This window comes from Trachypithecus francoisi, unplaced genomic scaffold, assembly GCF_009764315.1.
Source record: "Trachypithecus francoisi isolate TF-2019V2 unplaced genomic scaffold, Tfra_2.0 Lachesis_group17, whole genome shotgun sequence".
Lineage (NCBI taxonomy): Eukaryota > Metazoa > Chordata > Mammalia > Primates > Cercopithecidae > Trachypithecus > Trachypithecus francoisi.
The window spans coordinates 68,530,408-68,555,114 of record NW_022681462.1 but is presented as its reverse complement, the minus strand read 5'-3'; the positions used below and the strand labels follow the sequence as shown (position 1 = coordinate 68,555,114).

Below are 24,707 nucleotides of genomic sequence, written 5' to 3'. Positions count from 1 at the left end.
GGTTTCAGTGAGCCAAGATGGTGCCATTGCACTCCAGTCTGGGGAACAGAGTGAGACTCTATCTCAAAAAAAAAAAAAAAAAAAGAGTATGTACCAATCTAACACTTTGAACCTTGTATGAAAGCCAAGTATTATGTAAAAAATGGGAATTCAGGCCGGGCGCGGTGGCTCACGCCTGTAATCCCAGCACTTTGGGAGGCCGAGGCGGGCGGATCACAAGGTCAGGAGATCGAGACCACGGTGAAACCCCGTCTCTACTAAAAATACAAAAAAAAAAAAAAAAATGGGAATTCATTTATCCAAAATTAAACCATCAGCTTCACAGAGAATCTTAAATATTATCACCAACAATTTTTTGGAGAACTGAGAAGTTCAAGAGGTTATAAGCAATTCCATGAGCCAGACGCAAAGGCCCCTAAGTTGGGTATGGTTCGCAATCAGATTTTCTTTTCTGCAAAATGACAGCCTATACTTGTAAAAGTCCAAACTTCTCCTAGATGCTATTTAAATGTTATAGCTCTCAAACAGTTCCAAATGAATGGGCTTCATTTTAAAAGTATGTACTACAACTGAACAAGCATCAGAAGTATTAAAATTTCCTTCAGATTTTTTATGCTTACTGATATGACTTTTTGTTTAAGCAACAAAGGAATATTTGACATGTTCTGCACTAAAAAAATGGGAATTCTCAGTGCAAAATCCTTTTGCACTTATTGGTGGACAAGTAGTAAGGATAATCTTGTTTCAACTTAATTATTACTTAGAAACAGACTTATGGAATTAAATGTCCTTGAATTTGAGTGGGAAAAAGGAGATAGTCAATTAAAAGAAAGGAAAGCGAAATTATGGTGAAAAGATAACTGTACATATTACTTCAATGAGGATCAATCAAACTAAGCCACTTGATCAAGTTCCTGTGGTTTATATGTCTCTCCAATCCTTATAAATTAATGTCAGGCATTAACAGTCACTTTTGGTGTTTATTAATAGTACTTAGTATAAAAATACTTATAGGCCAGGCACTGTGGCTCACGCCTATAATTCCAGCACTTTGGAAGGCTGAGGTGGGTGGATCACCTGAGGTCAGGAGTTCGAGACCAGCCTGGCACTGTAGGGAAACCCCATCTCTACCAAAAATACAAAATATTAGCCAGGGATGGTGGCGGGTGCCTATAATCCCAGCTACTTGGGAGGCTGAGGAAGGAGAATTGTTTGAACCCAGGAGGTGGAGGCTGCAGTGAGTCAAGATGGTACCATTGCACTCCAGCCTGGGTGAGACACCAAGACTGTCTCAAAAAAAAAAAAAAAAAATATATATATATATACACACACACACACATCAATAACATTTGGAAGAATAAATTCGCTCTATCACTGTCTTCCTTCTGATTTTAGGACTCAAACTTAAGTTATACTAACTGTGTAACTCATTGAATTAATATGGTAAATTGTATGGTGTACGAATTATATCTCAATAAAACTGTCAAAAATTTTAAATCAGATGCTGGGAAGGGTGGAGTTGGGAGGGCTGTCCTGTTTGAAAACAAAACTTCAGAATAACTAAGCTTTCTACATGAGTTTACCAATGAAACCAAATGCTAAACAGGCTCCAGTAAAACAGAATAGATAAGATGTTTCTGGCACGTTAATAAAGAAATTCTTTCAACTAATTTGGTTCTTGACTTGATCAGCAGCCAATAAAACGCCTTTGCTAACTGCAATTCTGACCCACTCCTTTCCCCTCTGTGCAAGAGACATATGTGAAGAGGGTGAGAACCACATGCTTCTACCAGAAGGAAAAAATAATCTGGCAATCATCATGGAATGGTTTAAGGAGGGCAGAAAAAAGAAGGTGTCCATGTTTTATTCCAGAAGATTTTTAAAAGCATGAACTACTTTCCTTAGTGACACAATCTCCAACCAGAAGAAAGCAAGCATTATTTCCTTTAGTGAGTATACAGTTCCATTTCTGCAAGTTTGCCTTTTTAAAGAAATTTACTCTTTTCTAACCATTGTCTCCTTTCATATCCAGAAGGGTACTTTCGGGATTTTTCTGAGATCACTGAACCCTCTTCTTCCTTAGCATAAAAGATAATACTTTTAAAAATGATAACCAACACTATGATGTTTTCACACATCTATTTTTGGCAGTATAGCCGAATGTATGGACTCTGGAGGCAAACTGGGTTCAACTGCTGGCTCTGCCATTTACTAGCTGTGCACCCTTGGGGAAACAAACCACAGAAGCTCTCTGGGTCCCTCTATGTTAATTTTTAAAATAGAGATAATTAAAGTTCCCACAACATTGCATGGATTAAGACTAAAATTGGTTGTTACATCTAAAAGTTCACAGAATAATGCTTAGCACATAGTAAGTGGTGTATAACTATTATTATTGAAAAGAGTAAATGAGTAACTTAAAAATATGCGAACAGTTTGGCTTGTCAACTTGTAACACAGAGTTGGGAAAATTTCTAAAAAGCTATACAGATATACTGAGATTGAGCAAATTCGTAAATGGATACCAGACAATGAAAGCCAGGTCTCTTACTACTGGATTAGGAAGCTATAGATAAGCAATGGGGGAAGGCCAGAAGAAACCATGTGATGCTAGATTAGAGCAAGAGATATCAGTATGAACTCACGTCTAGATACTAAAACAATTATAGATATGTATGTACACATGGCTTAGTAATATATACACATATTTCCTAGCTTCATCTACTGAGAGAAATCCTAGAAGCAATGACACACCAACAGCAAACATACTCAAAGGCCAGATCTTGGTATCTAATACCATTCTCTAATAGAAGGAACCAGGGCTCCTTGGGAAAATGTCTGCTTATCAGGCTAGGGCAGAGAAATACAAGATGAGCCTGAGGCACCTTGCAGGGCCGGAAAGCAAGTGTTAAAAACAAAATGATGGCTGGGCGCAGAGGCTCACGCCTGTAATCTCAGCACTTTGGGAGATCGAGGCGGGCAGATTACGAGGTCAAGAGATAAAGAACATCCTGACCAACCATGGTGAAACTCCGTGTCTACTAAAAAATACAAAAATTAGCTGGGCATGGTGGCACGTGCCTGTAGCCTCAGCTACTCAGAAGGCTGAGTGAGGCAGGAGAATCGCTTGAATACGGGAGGCGGAAGGCTGCAGTGAGCAGAGATGGAGCCACTGTACTCCAGCCTGGTGACAGAACGAGACTCCGTCTCAAAAAAAAAAAAAAAACAAATGATGGGGACCTATCAACGGGACACAGGAAACAGCCTCAAAGAGCTCCTAATGACTAAGCTGGAGCAATATGGGCAACAAAATAAATCATGTAGTACTGGATCGTAACCCAAAGTATAAAATAAATATCCATACATTCATACTAATATAAAATAGCTGAACACGTAAATGAGGACAAAGACATAAATCCCTGCAGAAGAATTAAGTAATTTATGAAGCTACTCCCTTCCTCAAAGAGGTGAAGTTTAACTTCTTACCTCTTGAGTGGGGCGGTTTAGTGACTGGCTTCCAAAGAGTACAAAATGGAAAAGTGGGGAAAAGTAGTTTTCCAGTGCAGAAACCTGGTCAACTACAACAGCCAGGTGATCAAAGTTAACATTGCCGGTGATAAATTATGTCAACAGCATGCATACTTCATTCTCCCTAGAATCTATAACCCCAATCTAACTATGAAAAAAAAACAAACCAAAAAAACCTTAAATTTGGAAACACTCTACAAAATACTGACCAGCACTCCTTAAAACTATCAAAGTTATCAAAAAGTCTGTGAAGCTGTCACACACCAGAAAATTCTGCTTAAGGGACATAGTGACTAAATAGAATATGGAATCCTGGATGGAAACCTGAGACAGAAAGAGGCATTAGAGAAAAACTGGTGAAATCCAAATAGACGGTGGAGCGTAGTTAACAGTCATGTTCGGATACTGGTCCTCAGTTGTGCCAAATGTACCACGGTAACATGTTAACAAAAAAGGAAACTGGGTTAGGAGTCATTATGACTTTTTGTAAATCCAAAACTATTCTAAAATAAAGTTTATTTTTAAAAAATCTTATATTGTAAGTGAAATAGTTTAATGTTTTAAATAGTATGAACTTAAAAAAGATAAGTTTAAACAAAAAGATATTTCTCATCCAAAACTAATTTTATCATGTATTAATAAGTGAATACTTTCTGCAAACAATGGTGTCAAAAAAAAACTAGATCCCTTTACTGCCAGACAAAATAAGTTCAGTTTATACAGAATTTTTTTTTTTTTTTTTGAGGCGGAGTCTCGCTCTGTCGCCCGGACTGGAGTGCAGTGGCCGGATCTCAGCTCACTGCAAGCTCCGCCTCCCGGGTTCACGCCATTCTCCTGCCTCAGCCTCCCGAGTAGCTGGGACTACAGGCGCCCGCCACTTCGCCCGGCTAGTTTTTTTTTTTTTTTTTTTTATTTTTAGTAGAGATGGGGTTTCACCGTGTTAGCCAGGATGGTCTCGATCTCCTGACCTCGTGATCCGCCCGTCTCGGCCTCCCAAAGTGCTGGGATTACAGGCTTGAGCCACCGCGCCCGGCCCAGAATTTTCTTCTAAAGCCCACCAAAATAAGTTAAATTATATTTTAAAAATACATTGTCTAAAATCTTATAAAAGTTTATTTAAATTTCACCTTTTTATATTCTTTTCTATAAAAGCAATGTTACCTTATAGAAATATTCTCTACATTTTAATTCAAATATTGCATCATAGCATAATAGAAACAGCTGAGGAAACTCAACACAAACAATACAGACCTACTATAAAAATAGCAACTCTGCTCAGTAATTAACAGAAACCTCCAATTTTGGTTTTTGAAAGAAAAAAAGTTTGTCGAACCTCATGTGAACACGGTTTACTGGAGGAAATAAAATCTCAACATTCCAAATAAAAACATCTTGTGATTAGCAGATCCTAGTAGTATTAGTGAGTTAACATCACAGCACTAACCAGAAATAAGAGACCCTGAAAGAAAAATATCAACACAATGATTATAAAATAAAAATGACTAACTTACTCTTGTTCAAGCTGAATGGTATTCAAAAAGTAAACATAACTGTGTGGACTGTTTCCGCAAAAGGCTTTATATTCTCTGCTCAATGCTTTTTGCAGATTCGGAGTTTGTGGTTTTATTGACGGGAGAGAAGATGGTGGAGCACAGGATGGGGACAGGCCAAAGCAAGGCATAGAAAAGGGAAAGATGAAAAAGTTTTAGTAATGACATACCCCATCTGAGTTTCCTATCACTCAGCACTTTCAATGCTTTCTTCTTTTCACTGTGTCACCCCCTGAGAATGAAATGGAGGAAGAGGGGTATGAACCCCCTGGCCTAGCGTCAGAGAGAGATTCTAAGTCACCTACTCCTCTGAGACACTGAAAGGAATACAGGAATCCAAAAAGGGCTTTTAAGGATGCACAGGTGTTGAAAGAAAATTCTAAACAATCACGGGTAATCAATCTCTCACTGCTGTTATTTACTCCATTATTCTTATTTCAACTGGGAAATATTTAGTAACTTATAATACTTAAAACTAAAGACCATAACTTCCATATACATGTGCACTTACAGAACAGGTGTTCTATATTTTATTTCATTTATTTGCTCAAATATCACTATTCAAAGGAAAAACTGAAGTCATGAATCATGAATTCTTTATTTTTTTATTTAAAGAGACAGAGTCTCACTGTGTTGCCTAGGCTGGAGTGCAATGCTGCAATCATAGCTTACAGCAGCCTTGAACTCCTGGACTCAAGTGATCCTCCTGCCTCAGCCTCCCAAGTAGCTAGGACTACAAGCATGTGCCACCATGCCTGGCTTTTTTTTTTTTTTTTTTTTAAGAGATGGGGGTCTAGCTATGTTGTCCAGGCTAGTCTCGAACTCCTGGTCTCAAGCAATCCTCCCACCTCAGCATCCTGAAGTGCTGGAATTACAACCATGAGCCATCATGCCCGGCCGCCATGAATTTCTCAAATATCAAAAGTGAGGAAGAAGTTAGAGAAGAGCTATTATTCCTTTGAAAACTCAAGCAAAAGATGTCTCTTTCCTTGACACCCCCATCATCGAAGAATTCTTATTCTCAGATGTCCACTATCCCTCTTGACGATATTTCCCTACTGGTTCCTTCAAATCTGCTAGTCTATAGATATTACACCTGAATCAATCTGTCCAAAATCTAACTCCACATCTTACTTCACTCAACTTTCCCATCTCTCCAGGTCATCTATGCCCCCCAATTTCCCCTGTCATTAATCTAATTCACATAATTTCCATTCACTCCTAACTGGTACATCACCTTCCACATAATCTGAAATATCAGACTGAGGATTAACTGTCCACTCCCCACCACATCCATCTCTCCGAGGACTAAGAAGTGGTCCCCACCATAAAGTAGCTCACTATCTACACTTCAGTTCATCAAACACCTCAATTGGTTCCCTTATTTCTATTACATTTAATTTATAACCTGGAGACAGTTTCTCAAGACATATTCTGGTCTCACCTACCTCTCTACAGCACAACACAGCGACTACAAGGCATGGGTTCTGGAGGTAAGACTGCCTGAATTCAATCCTGGTTTCACCACTTACTAGATTTATTAGATTTATTGACTTGGGCCTTTTTTTTTTTCTTTTTTCTTTCTCTTTTTTTTTTTTTTCTGTAGCGACAGGGTTTTGTCACGTTGCCTACTCTGGTCTTGAATTCCTGGGTTCAAGCGATCCACCCACCTGAGCCTCCCAAAGTGTTGGTATTCCAGAGGTGAGCCATTGCACCGAAACTGGGCCTATTCTTGACCTTTCTTTTTGGGTCTCAGTTTCTGTATCTGTAAAATGGAAATAACAACATCTACCTCGTAAGGTTGTGGAAAGAATTAAAATGAGAATACCTACAAAGCACCTACCTAAAGTAAGTTCTAGTACATAGTATGTACTCTATAAATGGCATCTGCTATGATTATAACTATTGTTAACAATATCTAATATTCCCCATTATTCTCCAATACAAATCATTTGATGTAGTTTGGCCCATTTCCTGTGTGATCTCTTCTTGCTTATTCTTCCTCCTACCAGGTCTTCATTCTTCAATATTCACCTCAACTACAATGCCCTTCCACTTTATCCATTTAAACCTAAACAACACATTAAAGCCAAACTTTCATTCTCTGTCTTCTAAAAAGCCTTTATTTGGCTATGGGCTGCAATTTTTCTGATCTTCTGAACTTTTATTGGGAATAACATAATAATCACAAAATACCTCTTATTACTTAATGCTATAATTACTCCATACTATTCCCATATCTAGTCTGCCATCACCTTGAGAAGAGGGATTACATTCTGTTCATCCTCTGGATCAGCCATGGTACACAGCTCAGTGTGGGTGCTGAATAAATACCCCCGAGAAAAACACTAAGATACAGATAGAAATCATATGGTGCTAGAAGAAAGTAGCATGATCAAACTCCTTTAAAAGAGACCAGAGACAATGTCACCATTTCCTCCCAACTTCTCAATCATTTGTAATTAGGATGCTTTGTCAACTACTCTTTCTGAACAGCAATTATACCCTCCTAACTAGATTCAATAGTCTTCTCCCAGTCCTCATCTCCCCTAGTTCTCTGCTGTATATCTGACTCCAAATTACAGCCCCAAACTCCTCATGTTCGGAAACGGAGGAAAGACCATGTATAGACACCACGAGAAAACAGCCAACTATAAGCCAAAGAGTGAGGCCTCAGAAGAACGAAACCTATTGAGACCTTGATCTCAGACTTCTAGTCTCCAGAACTGAGAATAAATTTCCATTGTATAAGCCACCTAGTCGGTGGTACTTTGTAATGGAAGCTATAGCAAATTAATACAAGAGTCCAGAAACAGACCCACACAAATATATTCAACTAATCTTTAGCAAAGAAGCAAAGGCAATCCAATGGGAAAAGGACTGTCTTTTCAACAAATAGTACTGGAACAACTGTACATCGACATGCAAAACAAAATAAAATAAAAAATAAAAATCTAGACATGGACCTCACATCTTTTACAAAAATTACCTCGAAATGGATCACAGACATAAATGTAAACTGCAAAATATAAAACAGATAACATACAAGAAAATCTAAGTGACCTTGGTCTAGCATTTTTAGATACAACACCAAAGGCATAACTCATGAAAGAAAAAATTGATAAGCTGGACTTCACGAAAATTAAAAACTTCTGCTCTGCAAAAGACATTGTTAAGACAATGAAAAGACAAGCCACACACTGGGAAAAAATACTGCATAACATATATCTGATAGAGGACACGTATCCAAAATATACAAAGAACTCTTTAAATTCAACAATAAAAAAAAAATCCAATTTTAAAAAGGGAAAAAAATCTGAAGACACCTTACCAAAGAATATACACAGATGGCAAATATGCATAGGAAAAGATGATCAACATCATATATCATTAGGGGACTGCAAATTAAAACAATGCGATACTACTACACACCTATTAGAATAGCCAAAATCCAAAACACTACACCACCAAATGCTGATGGGGATGTGGAGCAACAGGAACTCTCATTTCTTTGCTGTTAGAAATGCAAAGTGCTAGCCGGGCGCGGTGGCTCAAGCCTGTAATCCCAGCACTTTGGGAGGCTGAGACGGGCGGATCATGAGGTCAGGAGTTCGAGACCATCCTGGCTAAAACAGTGAAACCCCGTCTCTACTAAAAAATACAAAAAGCTAGCCGGGCGAGGTGGCTGGCGCCTGTAGTCCCAGCTACTCGGGAGGCTGAGGCAGGAGAATGGCGTAAACCCGGGAGGCGGAGCTTGCAGTGAGCTGAGATCCGGCCACTGCACTCCAGCCCGGGCGACAGAGCGAGACTCCGTCTCCAAAAAAAAAAAAAAAAAAAAAAAGAAATGCAAAGTGCTACAGTCACTTTGGGAGACATCTTGGCACTTTCTTACAAAGCTAAAAGCAGTGTTAACCACACAATCCAGCAATCACACTCTTTGGTATATGCCAAATGAGCTGAAAATTTATGTCCATATAAAAACCTACACATGGATATTTATAGCTGCTTTATTCATAATTGCCAAAACCTGCAAACAACCAAGATGTCCTTCAATAGGTGAATGAACAAACTGTGGTATAAACATACAATGAGATATTATGCAGTAATTTAAAAACAAAATTGGTATTGAGCCACAAAAAGATATGAAAGAAACTTAAATGCATATTGCTAAGGGAAAGAAGACCGTCTGAAAAGGCTACATATTGTATGATTCCAACTATATGACATTCTGGAAAAGACAAAACTATAGAGACAGTAAAAAGATCAGTGGCTGCCTGGAGTTGGGTGGAGGAGAAGGGAAGATGAATAGATAGAAAACGGAATTTTTAAGGCAGTGAAACTATTCTGTATGATACTATACTGATGGAAACATTTGTCAAAAGCACAGAAAATGTGCAACACAGACTGGTCCCTAATGTATGTAAACTATGAACTTTAATTAATATAATAATTGATCAGTACTGGTTCATCAATTTTTTTTTTTTTTTTTTTTTGAGATGGAGTCTAATTCTGCTGCCCAGGCTGGAGTGCAGTGGCACATTCTCAGCTCACTGCAACCTCTGCCTCCCAGGTTCAAGAGATTCTCCTGCCTCAGCCTCCTGAGCAGCTGGAATTACAGGCATGTGCCACCACACCCAGTCAATTTTTGTATTTTTTGTAGAGACAGGGTTTCACCATGTTGGCCAGGCTGGTCTCAAACTCCCGACTTCAGGTGATCCACCCACCTCGGCCTTCCAAAATGCTGGGATTACAGGCATGAGCCATCGCACCCGGCCTGTTTCATCAATGTTAACAAATGTATTACACTGAATTAAGATGGAAAGTGGAAAACCAGAGTTGAGGTTTCCACCAACAGGGGGAGGGGGATTAGAATCAAGGTGGGAGAGGGCGGAAGAAGGAAGACTAGTGGAGCTCTGCAATCCAGGTGCTTGGGGGTTTTAAAACCATCTGAGTACAGGCGAACAGTTGTGGGCCCACTCAAAACAGCACACTGGAATGGAGACTACTGAATAATGCTAGGACTCTGGAAGGGACTGTGCCTTCAGTAAAGCAAAAACAATTTTTTTTTTAAGGGTTAGGTCAGGCGCAGTGGCTCATGACCATAATCCCAGCACTTTGGGAGGTCGAGGTGGGAGGACTGCCTGAGCCCAGGAGTGTGAGATGAGCCGAGGCAACATAGTGAGACCTCGTTTCTACAAAAAATACAAAAATTAGTGGGCGAGGTGGTGGACACCTGTAGTCCCAGCTCCCTTGGGAAGCTGAAGGGGGAGAATCACTTGATTCCAGGAGGTCGAGGCTGCAGTGAGCCTTGATTGTGCCAGTGCACAGCAACCTGGTGACAGAGCAATAACCTGTCTCAAAAAAATAAAAAGTTACCTACAAGCACAAGAGGATAACAACAAAGTCTGTGCTTGGGTGGAAGAAAAACAGTCCTCCAAGAATTCAAATCCAAGAGTCATTGTTCTTTTGATTTGGGGTTCAAGTTTGTATTATCTATAAGATGTGGGGAATCCCAAACTGAGAAATTAAGTAAAAATTAATCCAAGACCAAAAAGACTCATGTGGTTACTGGAAGAAACAAAAGCAAAACTGTTTTGGAAGGACACCCACAGTCTCCCACCCACTCCCCACCAGCCCCCCAAGCCCCTCCACCCATCCCTCAATTTAAACCATAAAGATTCTTACAGAAAAAAGTAGATGAATTCAAAATTAACATACAAATTCACAGGCATGAGTCAGCATAAAACAAAGCAACAAACTGCAAGATGAAATCCTCCAAAATTTGAAATTATAGACTAATTCGAAAGCACTAAGAACAAGAAAGTATGCAACAATATGAAGACTTGAAAAAGAATAACACAGATTTTCTAGAAATATAATAAATAAAACGTAAAAAGCAATGGAATATGCTATGGACTGAACTGTGTCCCTCTAAAATTCACATGCTGAAGACCTAACCCTCAATGTGGCGGCATCTGGAGATGGAGCTTTTAGGAGATAACTGGGTTTAGATGAGTTCCTGAGGTGGGGAAGGCTTCAGGATGGGATAAGTGCCCTTATAAGAAGATACACCAGAAAGCATGCCCTCCCTCTCTGTGAGAAGGCCATCTACAAGCCAGAAAGAGAGCATCACTGGAAACCTGGCATCTTGATCTTGAATGTCTAGCCTCTAGAACTGTGAGAAAATTAATTTCTGTCATTTAAGCCACCTAGTCTGTGGTATGTTTTTATGGCAGCCCTAGCTAAGATAAAATCCAACTGGCCCAATCTGAAATTGTTTCAGCATCAAAATAAAAGTGATGAATCAAAACCCAATGAATAAAAGAAGAATCCATGAGCCCAAAAATAAACAAACAAAAATAGTTCTTTACAGTAGAATGTCAACCAATACATGTAGAATACATTAACGGAGTCAGAAAATCATTATTTGGGAACCATTATAGTGATAATTCAAGTACAAAACATCATGGATATTAAAATTAGCAGGTATAAGTTTGATGAGGAACAAAATATTATATAGTCTCAAAGTATCTCCCTATAATTTACTTATTAATTAGAAAAGGAAAAGATAATAACCTGATAGTGAAGAAACTTGACACACCAACATTAACCAAATAATCAAAGTCAACATTAATAAGGGAACTAATCAACATCATGTTCTTCCTGATATAATTCACTGAGCACACACATCACTATAAATTTCTGCCAAAAAATGTGTAACATGAATTTAAACAAAAGGAAACACCAAAAGTATCCCAAATGAGGAGAATTCTACAAAGTAAATGGTGTGTACTACTCAAAATTGTTGGTGTCTAAAAAGACAAAGAAAGGCTGACAAATTCTTCTAGGTTAAGAGACTGAAGAGTCTTACAAACTATAAATAGCATATGATTCTCCTGGATTGATTTCTGGAGTTGGGGGTAAAATGCTATAATAGATATTACTGGGACTCCTGAAATTTCACTGAGGTCTGTAGATCAAATAATAATATTGTCTTAATATTAAAATTTCCTGATTTTGATAATTTATTGCAGTTTAAGTAAATGTCTTTCATTTTGAGACTACACATCAAAGTGTATATGGGTAAAGGAGTTTGATGCCTGCAACTTACTCTCAAATGGTTCAGAAAAAAAAATGTATATATACAGAGAAAAAGTGATAAATGTGGTAAAGTATTGGCCATTGGTGAATCTTGGAAAAAATGTATCAGTTATTTTTTTTTTATTATTCTCTCACTCTTTGCAATTATCCTGTGTACTGAAATTATTTTTTTAAAAAGTAAGCTTTTTTAAAAAAAAACAAGTTTCAAACAGCAGATTAGACAGATACAACTAAAGATAATAAAGGTAAGAACCATAATACATGACACAGAATGAAGAGTTAGAAAATTCAGAAGTCATGGAAAACTAAAAGTTAAAGAATACAACAGGAGCTCTAAAGAGAAACAAGAAAGAGCGGAAGAAAAGATACCAAAGATATTGCAGTTTATAATTTTCCAGGACTTATGAAATATGCTACTCTTCAGATTGAAGAAAAACAGTAAATATTTTTATTAAAATCCACACATAACATTGTGAAACTGTGTACAGACCAGAATCAAAGAAAAAAATCTTAAAAGTCAAATAGTGAGGAAAGAAAAAGTAAGACTAGCTACAAGCAACAATAATTATATTGACAACAGACTTCTCAGCAGCACAACAGGTAACCAGAAGACAAAATATCTTCAAAGTGCTGAGAAAAAAACAACCGTCAGCCTAGAGTTCTATACCCCACTGAACTATGATTTAAAAGTAAGACAAAATAAAGACAACGGGGAGGGGAAGGAGGAAGACTGAGTTTACCTTATACAGTTCCTCACTTAAAAAGAAAAATAAAAAGAAAGAAAAAAATCCTACCAAATACTGCTAAAAGATTAAAGAAATCTGAACCCAGAATGAAGGAATATAATGCCAAGAAGAAACAGTGAGTATAGAAATTGAAAACTCCTACAGGTAAATGTAAAGAAGCACTGTTTGTATAAAACGATAATAAAAATTAAACTGGGACATTTAAGAACAGCAGAACCAAAGTAAGACAACAGAAATCAGGAAGGTGGTGAATGAAATTAAGCCTTCTAAATTCCACATACTGACCAGAAAGAGAACAGAGAAAGATCAGTTAACTTTAGACTAATTACATATGCTGCAATTTTAAGGGTAACCACCAAAAGAATAAAAGTAAAATCTTTAACTTCTAAATCAATAGAGATGAAAGGGAAGAAATAAATCTTACCGAATACCGTCTAAATAACTAACCAAGCAGGTTAAAGACTGGCCCTAATGAATTTGATAAATACTACATTGTAGGTCAAGCGAGTTCTAAATTCTTCAACTGGCACTCATTTATCCGTGTCTTATATATGTGAAACATTGTCTACCACATTTCCCAATATGTCTCCTTAGAATAGTTGTCTCATTACTTCTTTGCCCCCTTAGGTCTCACAGCAGTATTTTTAACCCAGATTTACTCTTTTGGAATGATGTCACAGTTCTCTAAAATTGCAAATCCAATTTTTCTTCAAGTCCCAGGTCAAGATTCACTCTTTCAGGAAGTCAAGTTATTTTTCCCTTAAATTACAATTTCTACAGTATTCACATAGCTTTATTGTTTTCTTCTAATTGTTAAAATAATGCCTTAGACATGTTCCTTAGATGTTCCATACATGCAGATTTTGTTTCCTTATATCAGAGTTTAAGTTCCTCAAGATAAGAATTTTTTTTAGGATCTCCTAAATAATCCAGCAGTGTTATTTTTCACTAAAGGATGAAGTAAACTTTTAGTGTATTTTCCTTTAATAAGCTCAAAAGCTGTGAGTTTTGCAAAATACACATCAACACACACATCTTATATTTGAAAGTAAACCGTTTATAAGGTGTTTGTTATAATCTTTGGGGCCAGGTGCAGTGGCTCATGCCTGTAATCTCAGTACTTTGGGAGGCCGAGGTGGGTGGATGACCTGAGGTCAGGAGTTCGAGATCAGCCTGGCCAACATGGCGAAACTCCGTCTCTACTAAAATAATACAAAAAATTGGCTGGGCATGGTGGCAGGTGCCTGTAATCTCAGCTACTCGGGAGGCTGAGGCAGGAGAACCGCTTGAACCTGGGAGGTAGAGGTTGCAGTGAGCCAAGATCACACCATTACACTCCAACCTGAGCAACAAGAGCAAAACTCTGCCTCAAAAAAAAAAAAAAAAAAAAAAAAAATTCTTTGGATACATAGAAAAAATGAGTATCTTTTAAAATAGTCATTTTCCTTGTCTTTTTTGCCAATTTTTATTAAAGGGAGTCCGTGGGCCAGGCGCAGTGGCTCACATCTGTAATGCCAGCACTTTGGGTGGCCGAGGCGGGCGAATCACGAGATCAAGAGTTCAAGACCAGCCTGGCCAACATGGTGAAATCCCGTCTCTACTAAGAATACAAAAATTAGCCAGGCATGGTGGCACATGCCTGTAATTCCAGCTACTTGGGAGGCTGAGGCAGGAAAATTGCTTGAACCCAGGAGGTGGAGGTTGCAGCAAGCCGAGATCGTGCTACTGCACTCCAGCCTGGGCGATAGAGCAGGGTCTCGAAAAAATAAAATACAAAAAAAAAAAAAGAGTCCATATGCTCAGGGTTAAAAATGAACAATATTAAGCTAAATGAAGTCAGAAACTACTAGTACAATGAGAATTTTAATAAAAGCTGAAAAAATGGCTCATATTGTAATTGCTATGTAATCCTGGAGAATTTTTCCATAATTATGTTTCACTACAATATTAGTAGGAAAAGTCCAGGATAACATTTATGAATTAAAATAAAGCAACATATTTTAATCTTTAATGAGATAAAGATCATCTAAATAAATGTAAAGATATAGTCACAGATCAGAAGACTGAATGCATTTAAGATCTCAATTCTCCACTAACCGAGTGACAGATCCCACACAATCCCAGCAGGCTGTATATATAATAAAATATCACAAAATTATATACAAAGATATAAAAAATGAATGCATATAAAAACTGGTGAAATCTGACTAAGGCTTAGTTAACTGTATTGTGCCAATTAATTTCCTCATTTTGATAATGCACTACAGGTATGTAAAGATATCACCATTGGGGAAAGCTGGGTGTTGGGTACATGAGACCTCTTTCACTCTTTTTGCAATGAATTTGAACTATGTATCTCAAAATTTAAAGTTAAGACAAAATTCCAGTAGGCTTTTATATTTAACTTGAAAAGCTGATTCAAAAATTTGTACGGAAAAGCAAAGGACCTAAAATAGATAAAACCATTTTGAAAAGGTAGAACAGAATTGGAGGATTCACTCTGCCTAATTTCAAGACTTTTGATAAAGCTACAGTAAACAAGACAGTGAGGTACTGGTGAAAGTATAGACATACAGCTCAAAAGAATAAGAGTCCAGAATATGCTCACATGTGTACTGTCAATTGATTTTCATCAAAAGTGCTGAGGCAATTCATTCATGATTCATTTATACAAAGTTCTAAAAGAGCTTTCATGGTGACAGAAAGGAGAACAGTAATTGTGGGCGGCTGGGAAGGGGCATGCACTAATCTGTTCTCAAGCTGCTAATAAAGACATACACAAGACTGGGGTAATTTATAAAGGAAAGAGGTTTAATTGACTCACAGTTCCACATGGCTGAGGAGGCCTTACAATCATGGCATACGTAGGTTAGCATACAGGCAATGAAGAGGAGATTCTTTGAGCAAGGTAAGGTAGATGATTTATACAGTAAGAATTTTTACAATCTCAAATTTCTAAGAGCTTAAACAAGCAAAATGAATGTCTTATTTCAACATATCTAAATTTATGGTCAAATCCAAAATTATTCTACAGAGTTTAAGGGCTAAGGTAGGCAGTACATTATTACATTAGGAAATCAAACCTATAATCAGGTCAAGGCAGTCAGAACTCAGAAACGTGGCATCTTCCAGAACAAAAAAAGACTGTAAAAAAAAACCTGAAGCAAAAAGAAATACTATTTTTGTACATATAAAGGTGGTATGAAAAAATAAATAAAAATTAAAAAAGAAACATGATTTCATCTCTTGAATCGAAGGTCTTTTTTGTATTGGTGAACAAAGACCTCTTCCTAAAAGCCCAATTTAATCGTATTTTAAAAAAACAAAATGAAAATCGTATGTGATAGCCTACTGCTATATTCACTAGTCAGTCACTAGGGGTCTTCCGTTCAAAATGACAGAGTATCTTCATATGCATATAACAATTATGAACATTGCTTGATATGCCAAAGATACATTAAGCCTACTGATTTCAGATTTAAGACCTAATAACAGTCCATTACATTTAACTCATTTTGTACCCACTACTGCCAGAACTCTAAGTCAAGCCCAATGCCACCTCCTCTGCAAGGCCTATGGGATTTCTCCCAGTCAGAAACAATGATCTTCTTCCTCTAAACTCACATAGCCATGGCTTGTTCCTCTCATGTTGGTTCATTTATTCATTCCATAAATATATATTAAGAACCTAATATGGGTCAGCGATTCTTCTAGGCTCTGGGGATACAACAATGAACAAAGCAAAATCACATTTCCTGGATTTACACTCTACTGGGGAGAGACAGGCAATAAACAAATAAACATGTGGTGATACATGCCATAATGAAAAATTAAGTAAAGAGCCGAACTGAATTTTTCTGTGAAACTAACAAAACCTAAAGTTCAGGCCCCTTCACTAGCATGGCCCTCTATGAGTGCTGAGAGTTGCTGGGACATGTAGAGTATTCCAGGTGGAGACAGGGAGCCAGGCAGTTATCAGAAAGCATTTTTTGTGAGCATTTCTGATTAAATGCCTAAGCAAATCTCAGAAGAAAGGGATCTGACTAGGGTTACAGTATTTTGTTGGGATATCTTTTCTCATTCTAAAGATTCACTTTCATACCTTTTTTAATTCTAGTTTTGTTTTCTTAATGAGGGTCCCCAAAACTGCATAAACTTCGGGTCCCGTAAAACCTGGATCCACCCCTGATTTGTATCCCTGAAAGTGGTGGGAGAAGTGCTGTTTTTTGTAGAGTGGAAACAAACAGGCTCATTAAAAGGTGACACCCGAGCTGAGACTTTAAATGAAGAAGCAAACCAAACAGATACTGGTGGGGAGGGGTGGATTTTAGGCAGAGACAGCAAGCTAAAAACCCTGAGGCAAAGCATGAGGAACACAGTAGGTTAGAAGGACAGTAGTAGGAGAAATACATAATAATAAATACTTCTAGACACTAACAGCAATTAACAATAACTACACTTTTATGTGTCAGGTACTGTCCCAAACACTTTTCTAAGCATCTCCATTTTACAGCTGAGGAAACTGAGACACAGAGAGAGGGATTAAGTAATTGGCCCAAGGACAAAGCTAGTGGGTGGTGAAACTAGGCAGCCTGGCTCCAGAACCCTGTTCTCAAATCACTATGCTGTGCTACGGAGGTCAGTTGTGCAATTATGGAGTATCTACAGAATCTCTCAGCCAGCAAGAGATTTAATATGATATAAATGAGGAAACCAACAAGGTTCTGGTCTCAAACTATGATAGCTAATAGCAGGTACACATTTTATGTTCCTGTAAATACCAAGTACCAAGCCTTGTCATTTCTGCTACTCTACTCACAGTTCCTAACGTATTTCCTCTCATATTACAGCTGTTCAATGGATGATGGCTGTTCAATGTACTCTCATGAGAGAACTTACTATTCATTCTCAATACAAAATGATGCATTAGATATGTTTCACCAATAAATACATATACAGATCAAAGGCTGGAGGTAAGTACCTCCTTTAAGGAATCAGATCTGTATCAAATTCAGCTAACCTGTTTGTTTGCTTTTCAAACATTCTAGAAAAATTACCTCACTATCTGTTTCATTGTCACTTTTCATCTCAAATAGCTAGTGATGATGGGAAATTCTACTTTAATCAACTTCAAATGATCTTTCCGAAGTTTAGGGCCATTTCTTCTGGTCTCTCTAGAGTCTATCCTAAATGGAAGTAAATAAAAGTGAGCATAACTCCAAATAACAATGTTTGAGCTTCCTTCAAATGTTCTTTTCTAAATGCTTAAGATCTTCATATTCCTTATCAGTTAGGTTTAAGAATTGAGTTTTCCAGAAAGGTTCTCACAAATGCTGATTATAATGGAAGAATTAGTCTATGATGATATTAAATAGAACACCTTGAAAGATGCATAATTACAAATAAACTAACACGTAATTCTCTAAATGCATACAAATTGGTTTCCTGATTTTACTGCCCAATCCTCACCTTTTTGCCTGCCAGCTTTCACGGACACTTTAAATCTATTTACACAGACTACCATGTGAATACCACCTGGAAGCTTAGCAACACGGCAGCCCCTGCTTCAGAAGGAATGGCTTCCAAACACACAAAGATTTAAAAAAATCAGTATCGACCTTTCCAAAGCATGTTCTACAAGACACTAGTACTAAGGACAAGCAATATGCATTACAGAGAAAAAGAATCTCATAGTCAAGTAAGTTTGGAGTTTGCTAGGTTAAGGAAAGTTTACCAAGTTTCTTTACCATAGGACTTCTGTCTTTAACCTACTTATGGTATGGCTTTTCCTGAAGCACCTCAACCACACTTTGGAAAATGCCTGTGTACAGAATTTGGCTAATGCCTAAAAAGTCCAGTCCAGAAGTCACTAAAGATGACTCTAAGGCTTAAAGCCTAGAGTCTTTGTGTATCCAGTCTTGGATACACAGGCTAGGAATCGTTCACAGGAACCAGACTAAAACCGTAAGACTAGGTAAGCCACTTCCTTAGAAACCATATTAAGACTATTCCTTCAAAACTTCTTTTGCCCTATCCTATCTCCAGCTTTACTATCTTCTGCTTCTTTCTAACAATAAATCTACAAAAACTTAAGGACATGAAGACTTAAAGGGTAGGAATAATAAAAATTAAACTGGAAAAATGCCTGAGAAAAGATGGCACAATGCATGTGAAAACCCCATATAATAGATCATATTATGATCTATTATAACTACCTAATTTTTCCAAAAAAACTTTTTTGAATGGCAAAGCTATGGATCATTTTTTCTTTTCCTTTTTTTGGATCATGAAGCTCTTTAAGAATGCAATGAATGCTATAACCCATCTCCACAGAAAAACACAAATACATACAACATTAAGCCTATTAATTTTAGAGCACTCCATGGGCCTCCTGAGGCCCAACTAAAGAGCTTTAGTTGTCAGCTCCTAGGTCTCTAGGTAACCCAAGCTGCAGGCACTTCATGACAGATAAAGCCTGAAGAGTTACAGGACACAAGATATGACTTTTTTTAGACAGTGCAGATAAAATGTATATATGCATTGGCCTGAAAAAAATAAAGATTACTTATTGACTAAAATCTGAGTCATTCATTCAATACCAAAAAAAGAAGGGTATATGATGGTAATAATACCTCCACAACAAAACAGCTCTGAGAGGTTGATTCCACAAGGTCACACAGCTAATAAATCCCAGATTGTCCACATTCTCATTTAATGCTTTCTAACTAAACCATGCCACCTTAAGTACAATAAATATGTTATTACATTGAGTAGGAAACGATTTTCAAAATAAAAATCTCCACCAACCTTCCAAGAATGACTATAATCAGGTCTCTTATTTATTTAATCCAAGCATTCTATTTTTAGCACCTAAATGTTGACAAATTAAGGAACAAATTATATATACTGGCTTTTGAAAACAAAGTGTACTTCTCTCTAGCACAATTAATTTGTATAAATAAGAAAAATCTAAAACAGCAAAACAAAGAACAAAAATATGTAACTTTACAGCATAAACTTGATTATAGACAAAAATACAAACAAGAGTTTAGCAGGCAGGAGGATATGATGCCAAGAACTACATGAAGTTTCTCTGCTTTGGTCACTGGTATTGGAAGAGTCTGGCAGACAGGGTGCAAGCATCTATTATCTGATGTCCACTTGGCAGACTACATAAACAGTGAGGCCTAACGGCACAGCAGGAGTTAGGTATTCCAACTACTACTTAAAGATCTACACTAACTCAGAGTGTGGCTACAACTCAAATGCTAAACTAAATGTGTGCCTCAGTTTCTCCACTGAAAATGTAATACATTATCTGCCCATCTCCTGTCTTTAGAGAGGCAGTACTGCCTATTGGTTAAGAATACAGTCTCTAACTGGTTTAAATTTTGGCTTTGCCACCTACCAACTATGGCAAGTTAATCTCCTTGTGCCTCAGTTTATTCAACTGCAAAATGGAGTTAACAAGAGCACCTATCTCACAGAGTTGCTCTTAGGATCAATTAGAAAAATCTTACAGTGCCTGGCAAGTAATAAGCATTCCATAAGCATCAGCTAGTATTATCATTATTTTAAACAAATGACAAGATTAACCAACTTACTATACCTTTATTACACTTAGGAAATTACAGGTCCTAATTTTTTTTGCTTTTTAATCATGTGGCTTAACTACTAGCTGTTTTTTTAAATATAGTGAGTACATAGCCAATTATTCCTGTAGAAAGATTTACTGTATACCCTGCCCCCTAAAATGTATACATTAATCAAGTTTTAGTTAACTTTTCATCGGAATATAAGTGAACTCCCCCAACCAGTCATAAGCTACTTGCATCCATCCACTTCTACTTTCACAGTCATCACCAAATTCCTTAACACCATTATTCTTACCTAGACTATGATAATGGCCTCCCAACTGCTCCATTCCACTCTTCATACTGTAGTAGGGAGCTCTTTTAAAAACCTAAATCTAATGTCACTCCTCTGCTTAAAAGCCTGCAATGGTTCCCCATTGTCCTAAAGAAGTCTGACCTCCTAATGAGAACTAAGAGGCCCGTAAGATCTAGCACCACCCTCCCGTTCTGGCTGTTCAGGCTTCTTTCAAATCGGGCCTCAGAGCCTTCACATATCATGCTCCTCTATCTGGCATAATAATCCCCTCTCCCCAGTACCCTAAGCAATGCCTAATCATCTCTGGGATCTAAAAGGTGACGAGACTCTGACACCCCAAACTGGATCAGGTCCTCCTAGTACATGCTCTCATAACCCTGATCCTAATACTCTTCTCTACAGCACAAAATAAAACTGCAATGATTATTTAAATGGCTATTTCATACTGTCCTTGTCCAAAAAAATAGAAACCCCTAGTAAGATTTGGAACCAAGTCTATCGTTTACTGCTACAACCCAAAGTGCTTACTTGCCCAGTATCTCATACATTGGAGGTGTGCTCAATATACCGATATTGCATAGTGGGAAAAGTGATGAGATCCACGATGGTGAAAAGCAGATCATCCACAAAACGAGACCAAAGCAGAACATTGGCTGCACTGTATTAAATATGTAAGTTACCACAGGCGTTACACTGAAGAGTAAAAACCTGCTTAAACACGGGCAAAATAAAGTTAAGACTAACTTTCCAACGCAAAATTAAGTTTCTTTGTGCATCCTCAGGTATGTGAAACAGGAGGAGTTCAACTTCAGTTACGAGTAAGAAGATACACAACTAAATCAAGACTGCTGCCACATTTGGCAACAACCTCCTCTCTTCTTGGCAGTAACTGCGAGGCCAAGAGTTGAGTTGGCCAGGGAAGAGTGATTTATCCTCCCACATTTAGAAGTGGTCCCTCTACAACAGGAATGCTGTGCTGCTAATGGACTTTGAATTCTAACCTTGTCAAACCAGTACCTTCCCTAAGTATTCAAGTCACTTTTTAAAAAAAAAAAGTTTAAAAGGCATCGCAGTCCAATTCGATTTAGAGAAATCAAAGTTGCTCTTTCCAAAAAAAAAAAGTCATTACTTGGAAAATTAAAATAAACTGATAGGGGGATAGATAAGGCGCTAAAGGCTGAGAGCTGTCGATGGAGGATGGAGGTCACCCAGCATAGTATAGTAACTACCACCAAGGCCTGGTGGGCAGCAGCTCCCAACCTAGAGCGGACGATCCCAGGTTCGTGTGAAGCAGGCAGGTTTGACAACGCCAGACCCCTGCTGTCCGGCTCGTCGCGCTGACCCTGCCAATGCAACAAACGCCCAGACCCTCTCTGCACTATGATGAGCAGAGTAGCCCGCTCTCGTTCTGCCTTTCCCTGGAAATGCGCGCAAGAGGGGAGGTGGCAAAAATCAGGTTCGCCGGAGGGCTCAGGTAAGGGCTGGGGAGGTCTCGGGGTTACACATTTGGCCCTTTGTTCACTAAGGCAGCACAGCCCTCGGCGTCCGCAGCTCCTCCTCCCCGACTGCTCCCAGGCGCCAGCGTCTCCCGAGGACAGGCGGCGCGAGCTCGGGCGCCCAGGCTTGGCTGAGGGTCTGGACCCCAAGGCCTCGGCGGCGCGCGGCCCCTGCCTTTACCTTGTAGACGTCGCCGTAGGTGCCGCTGCCGATGCGCTGAATCAGCTCGAAGTCCTCCTGCGGGTTCCGGCGGGACAGATCGAAGCCGGGGTTCATGGCGGGCCCCAGGTGCCCCCCGCCTCCCTCCCGGGCAGGGGAGGGGGGGCGCTCAGGGGGCCACACGGAGAGAGGGCGCCGCGGCCGGCCCCCGGCTACCCCGGCGGTCACAATCGCCCGGCTCCACGCTGCGGCCGCCGCCGCCGCCGCTCCCCTCACGCCGCTGCGGACGACGACAAGCCGCCCAACCGTCCCCGCCCCCCGCAGCCCGCCGCCGCGCCGAACCCGGTCACACCCACAAGGAGAGGAGAACCCTCGCAGCCCCTCGCTCGGGGTGAAACTCCAACATGGCTTCCGCTTTCGCCGCTCCTCCCCCTCCCCTTACTCCGACTCCTCCAACCTCCTCCCGCTTTTCCCGACTCCCGCCCGACTGCGCAGCCGCGATCCCGGAGGGAGCGCTCCGGGCCTGGCGCGCACCCGACCCCGTGCGCGTTCCGGCTCCGCGCGCCTGCGAGGCCGGGGTCGGCGCCTGAACAGCTTGGGACCCGAAACGCCTCGGCTTTCCTGCGGACCCGCGCCCGGCCACTGCCGCCGGACGCTTGAGAAGGTTTGCCTGGCCCAGGGACCGTGGTTAGGACCAGCAGAAAGTGGCTTCTTTTCGTTTCTGATTCCCCTCACGACAAAGTTGGATCTTGGTTTATCTGGTCCCACTTCCAAGCAGGTAGCATAGTGGTAGTATCCAAGACAGCCAATGTCCCAGACTTTATTATTTTAGAAGCAGCTACACATAGGATACCACGGACTGCTACAGTATTTCTGGGATTGCGGGGAGGGGTCACTAAACACACCGTGAGGAAAACCCCAGGAAAAGTGAGCTGTGCTTGCTTGCCCCTGTTTCCGACAATCGGACCCTTGGAGTTGGCTTGCCAGGGTGCAAAGGAGGGCAGGCCAGGAGGGCCGCCAGGGAGGTGTGTGCAGTGGGCAGCGCGTAAAAGCTCCGGGAGGAAAACACGCGAAACAGCTGCCCACCATCGCGCGTGGGAGGCAGGCAGAGCGCAGAACTAAAGCAGTGATTGACCTCCCTCTTTAAGAGGGTTGGATTATCAAAGACGGGCGGGGACTGCGCAGGCTGTCAAGCAACCCTGGAAAGAAGGGGTGGAGGATGGACTAGATCCATTACGGTACCTGAAATATAAACACGTGATGATCCGGAAGCTCTTTAGCTGTGATCTTACCTACCCAAAACCCCACCCTGCTTAAGACCCAGATTGCGCGTCTTATGTCTAAGCTATGTGGACTCTAGCTCCGATTGTTAATACTTGCCCAAGAAAGCTTGAGGGTAATGGAAGGTTATTTTTTTTCTGTTCTCATTGAACTTCCCAATAGACATTTCCAAGAGCTGTAATCAATTAGGTGATGGCCACTTTGGCAATACCACCTTGGAGTTTTGCTTCAGAAATGCTTTCCTAATCCCCTCAGGCACCACACCTTCTAACCACTAATATTCCCTAATACCTCGTGGCTCCTGAGAAACTAGGTCTCATCAAACCTGTTAAGGATAAGTATAATCAAATAATAGTAAAGCAAACTACTTAGTTAACTGCTTCATACTTTTTTAAAAAATCTTTTCAATCCTTTTGCTTATAGGAATATTGCATGTTTACTAAATTCTCAAATTGTTTACTTTGAGTATCTGTTGACTAAATTGATGTTTGAAAATGGTTGTCTCTTCACCTATACAAGTAGCCTTTCGGTTATGTAATTTTTAATTATTAAATTTTAAAGCATCAGTAATATGAAAGTATCACTTAAATTATTGCCTTAGGAGTGCATATCATTGAATATCTTCCAGATGGATCTACCTTCAGGCTCTTCAGGTATCTTGAGAAACTCCTGACTATAAATGTTATTCCATAGCTAAGGATCTCGCTTTTGCCTGTGTAAGGTACTTGCCCAGGACCCAGATTACAGGCCTTCCTTCAGTTTGTCCACATTTGGAGAATTGTTTGGCATCTTTAGGCCAAATGCGAGGATAATTAGCCAAGGATTCAAATAAGCAGACCTGACAAATTATCCCAAATGGGAGCCAGGTCTGCTCTTTTTCTCTGCCTTTTTTTTTTTTTTTTTTTTTTGAGACAGAGTTTCGCTCTTGTTGTGCAAGCTTGAGTGTAAGGGTGCA

The 24,707-nt window shown here is 39.5% G+C and overlaps 2 protein-coding genes across 4 annotated transcripts in view; one reads left to right on the top strand and one right to left on the bottom strand.

The window, feature by feature from the left end:
- The window catches only part of MAP4K3 (mitogen-activated protein kinase kinase kinase kinase 3), a 187,965-nt gene extending 165,071 nt beyond the window's left edge, over positions 1 to 22,894 (bottom strand). The window contains exon 1 of one of the 3 annotated variants that reach the window (XM_033175933.1): positions 22,493 to 22,894. In XM_033175933.1, coding sequence (XP_033031824.1) covers positions 22,493 to 22,588 — 96 coding nt within the window. In that variant the 5' untranslated portion in view covers positions 22,589 to 22,894. The remainder of the gene's footprint in view (positions 1 to 22,492) is intronic. The other 2 variants (XM_033175931.1, XM_033175932.1) reach the window with 2 other exon arrangements.
- Positions 22,895 to 22,998: 104 nt separating this feature from the next.
- The window catches only part of TMEM178A (transmembrane protein 178A), a 279,546-nt gene continuing 277,837 nt past the window's right edge, over positions 22,999 to 24,707 (top strand). The window contains exon 1 of the mRNA XM_033175938.1: positions 22,999 to 23,135. The gene's annotated coding sequence lies outside the window, so the exon portion shown is untranslated. The remainder of the gene's footprint in view (positions 23,136 to 24,707) is intronic.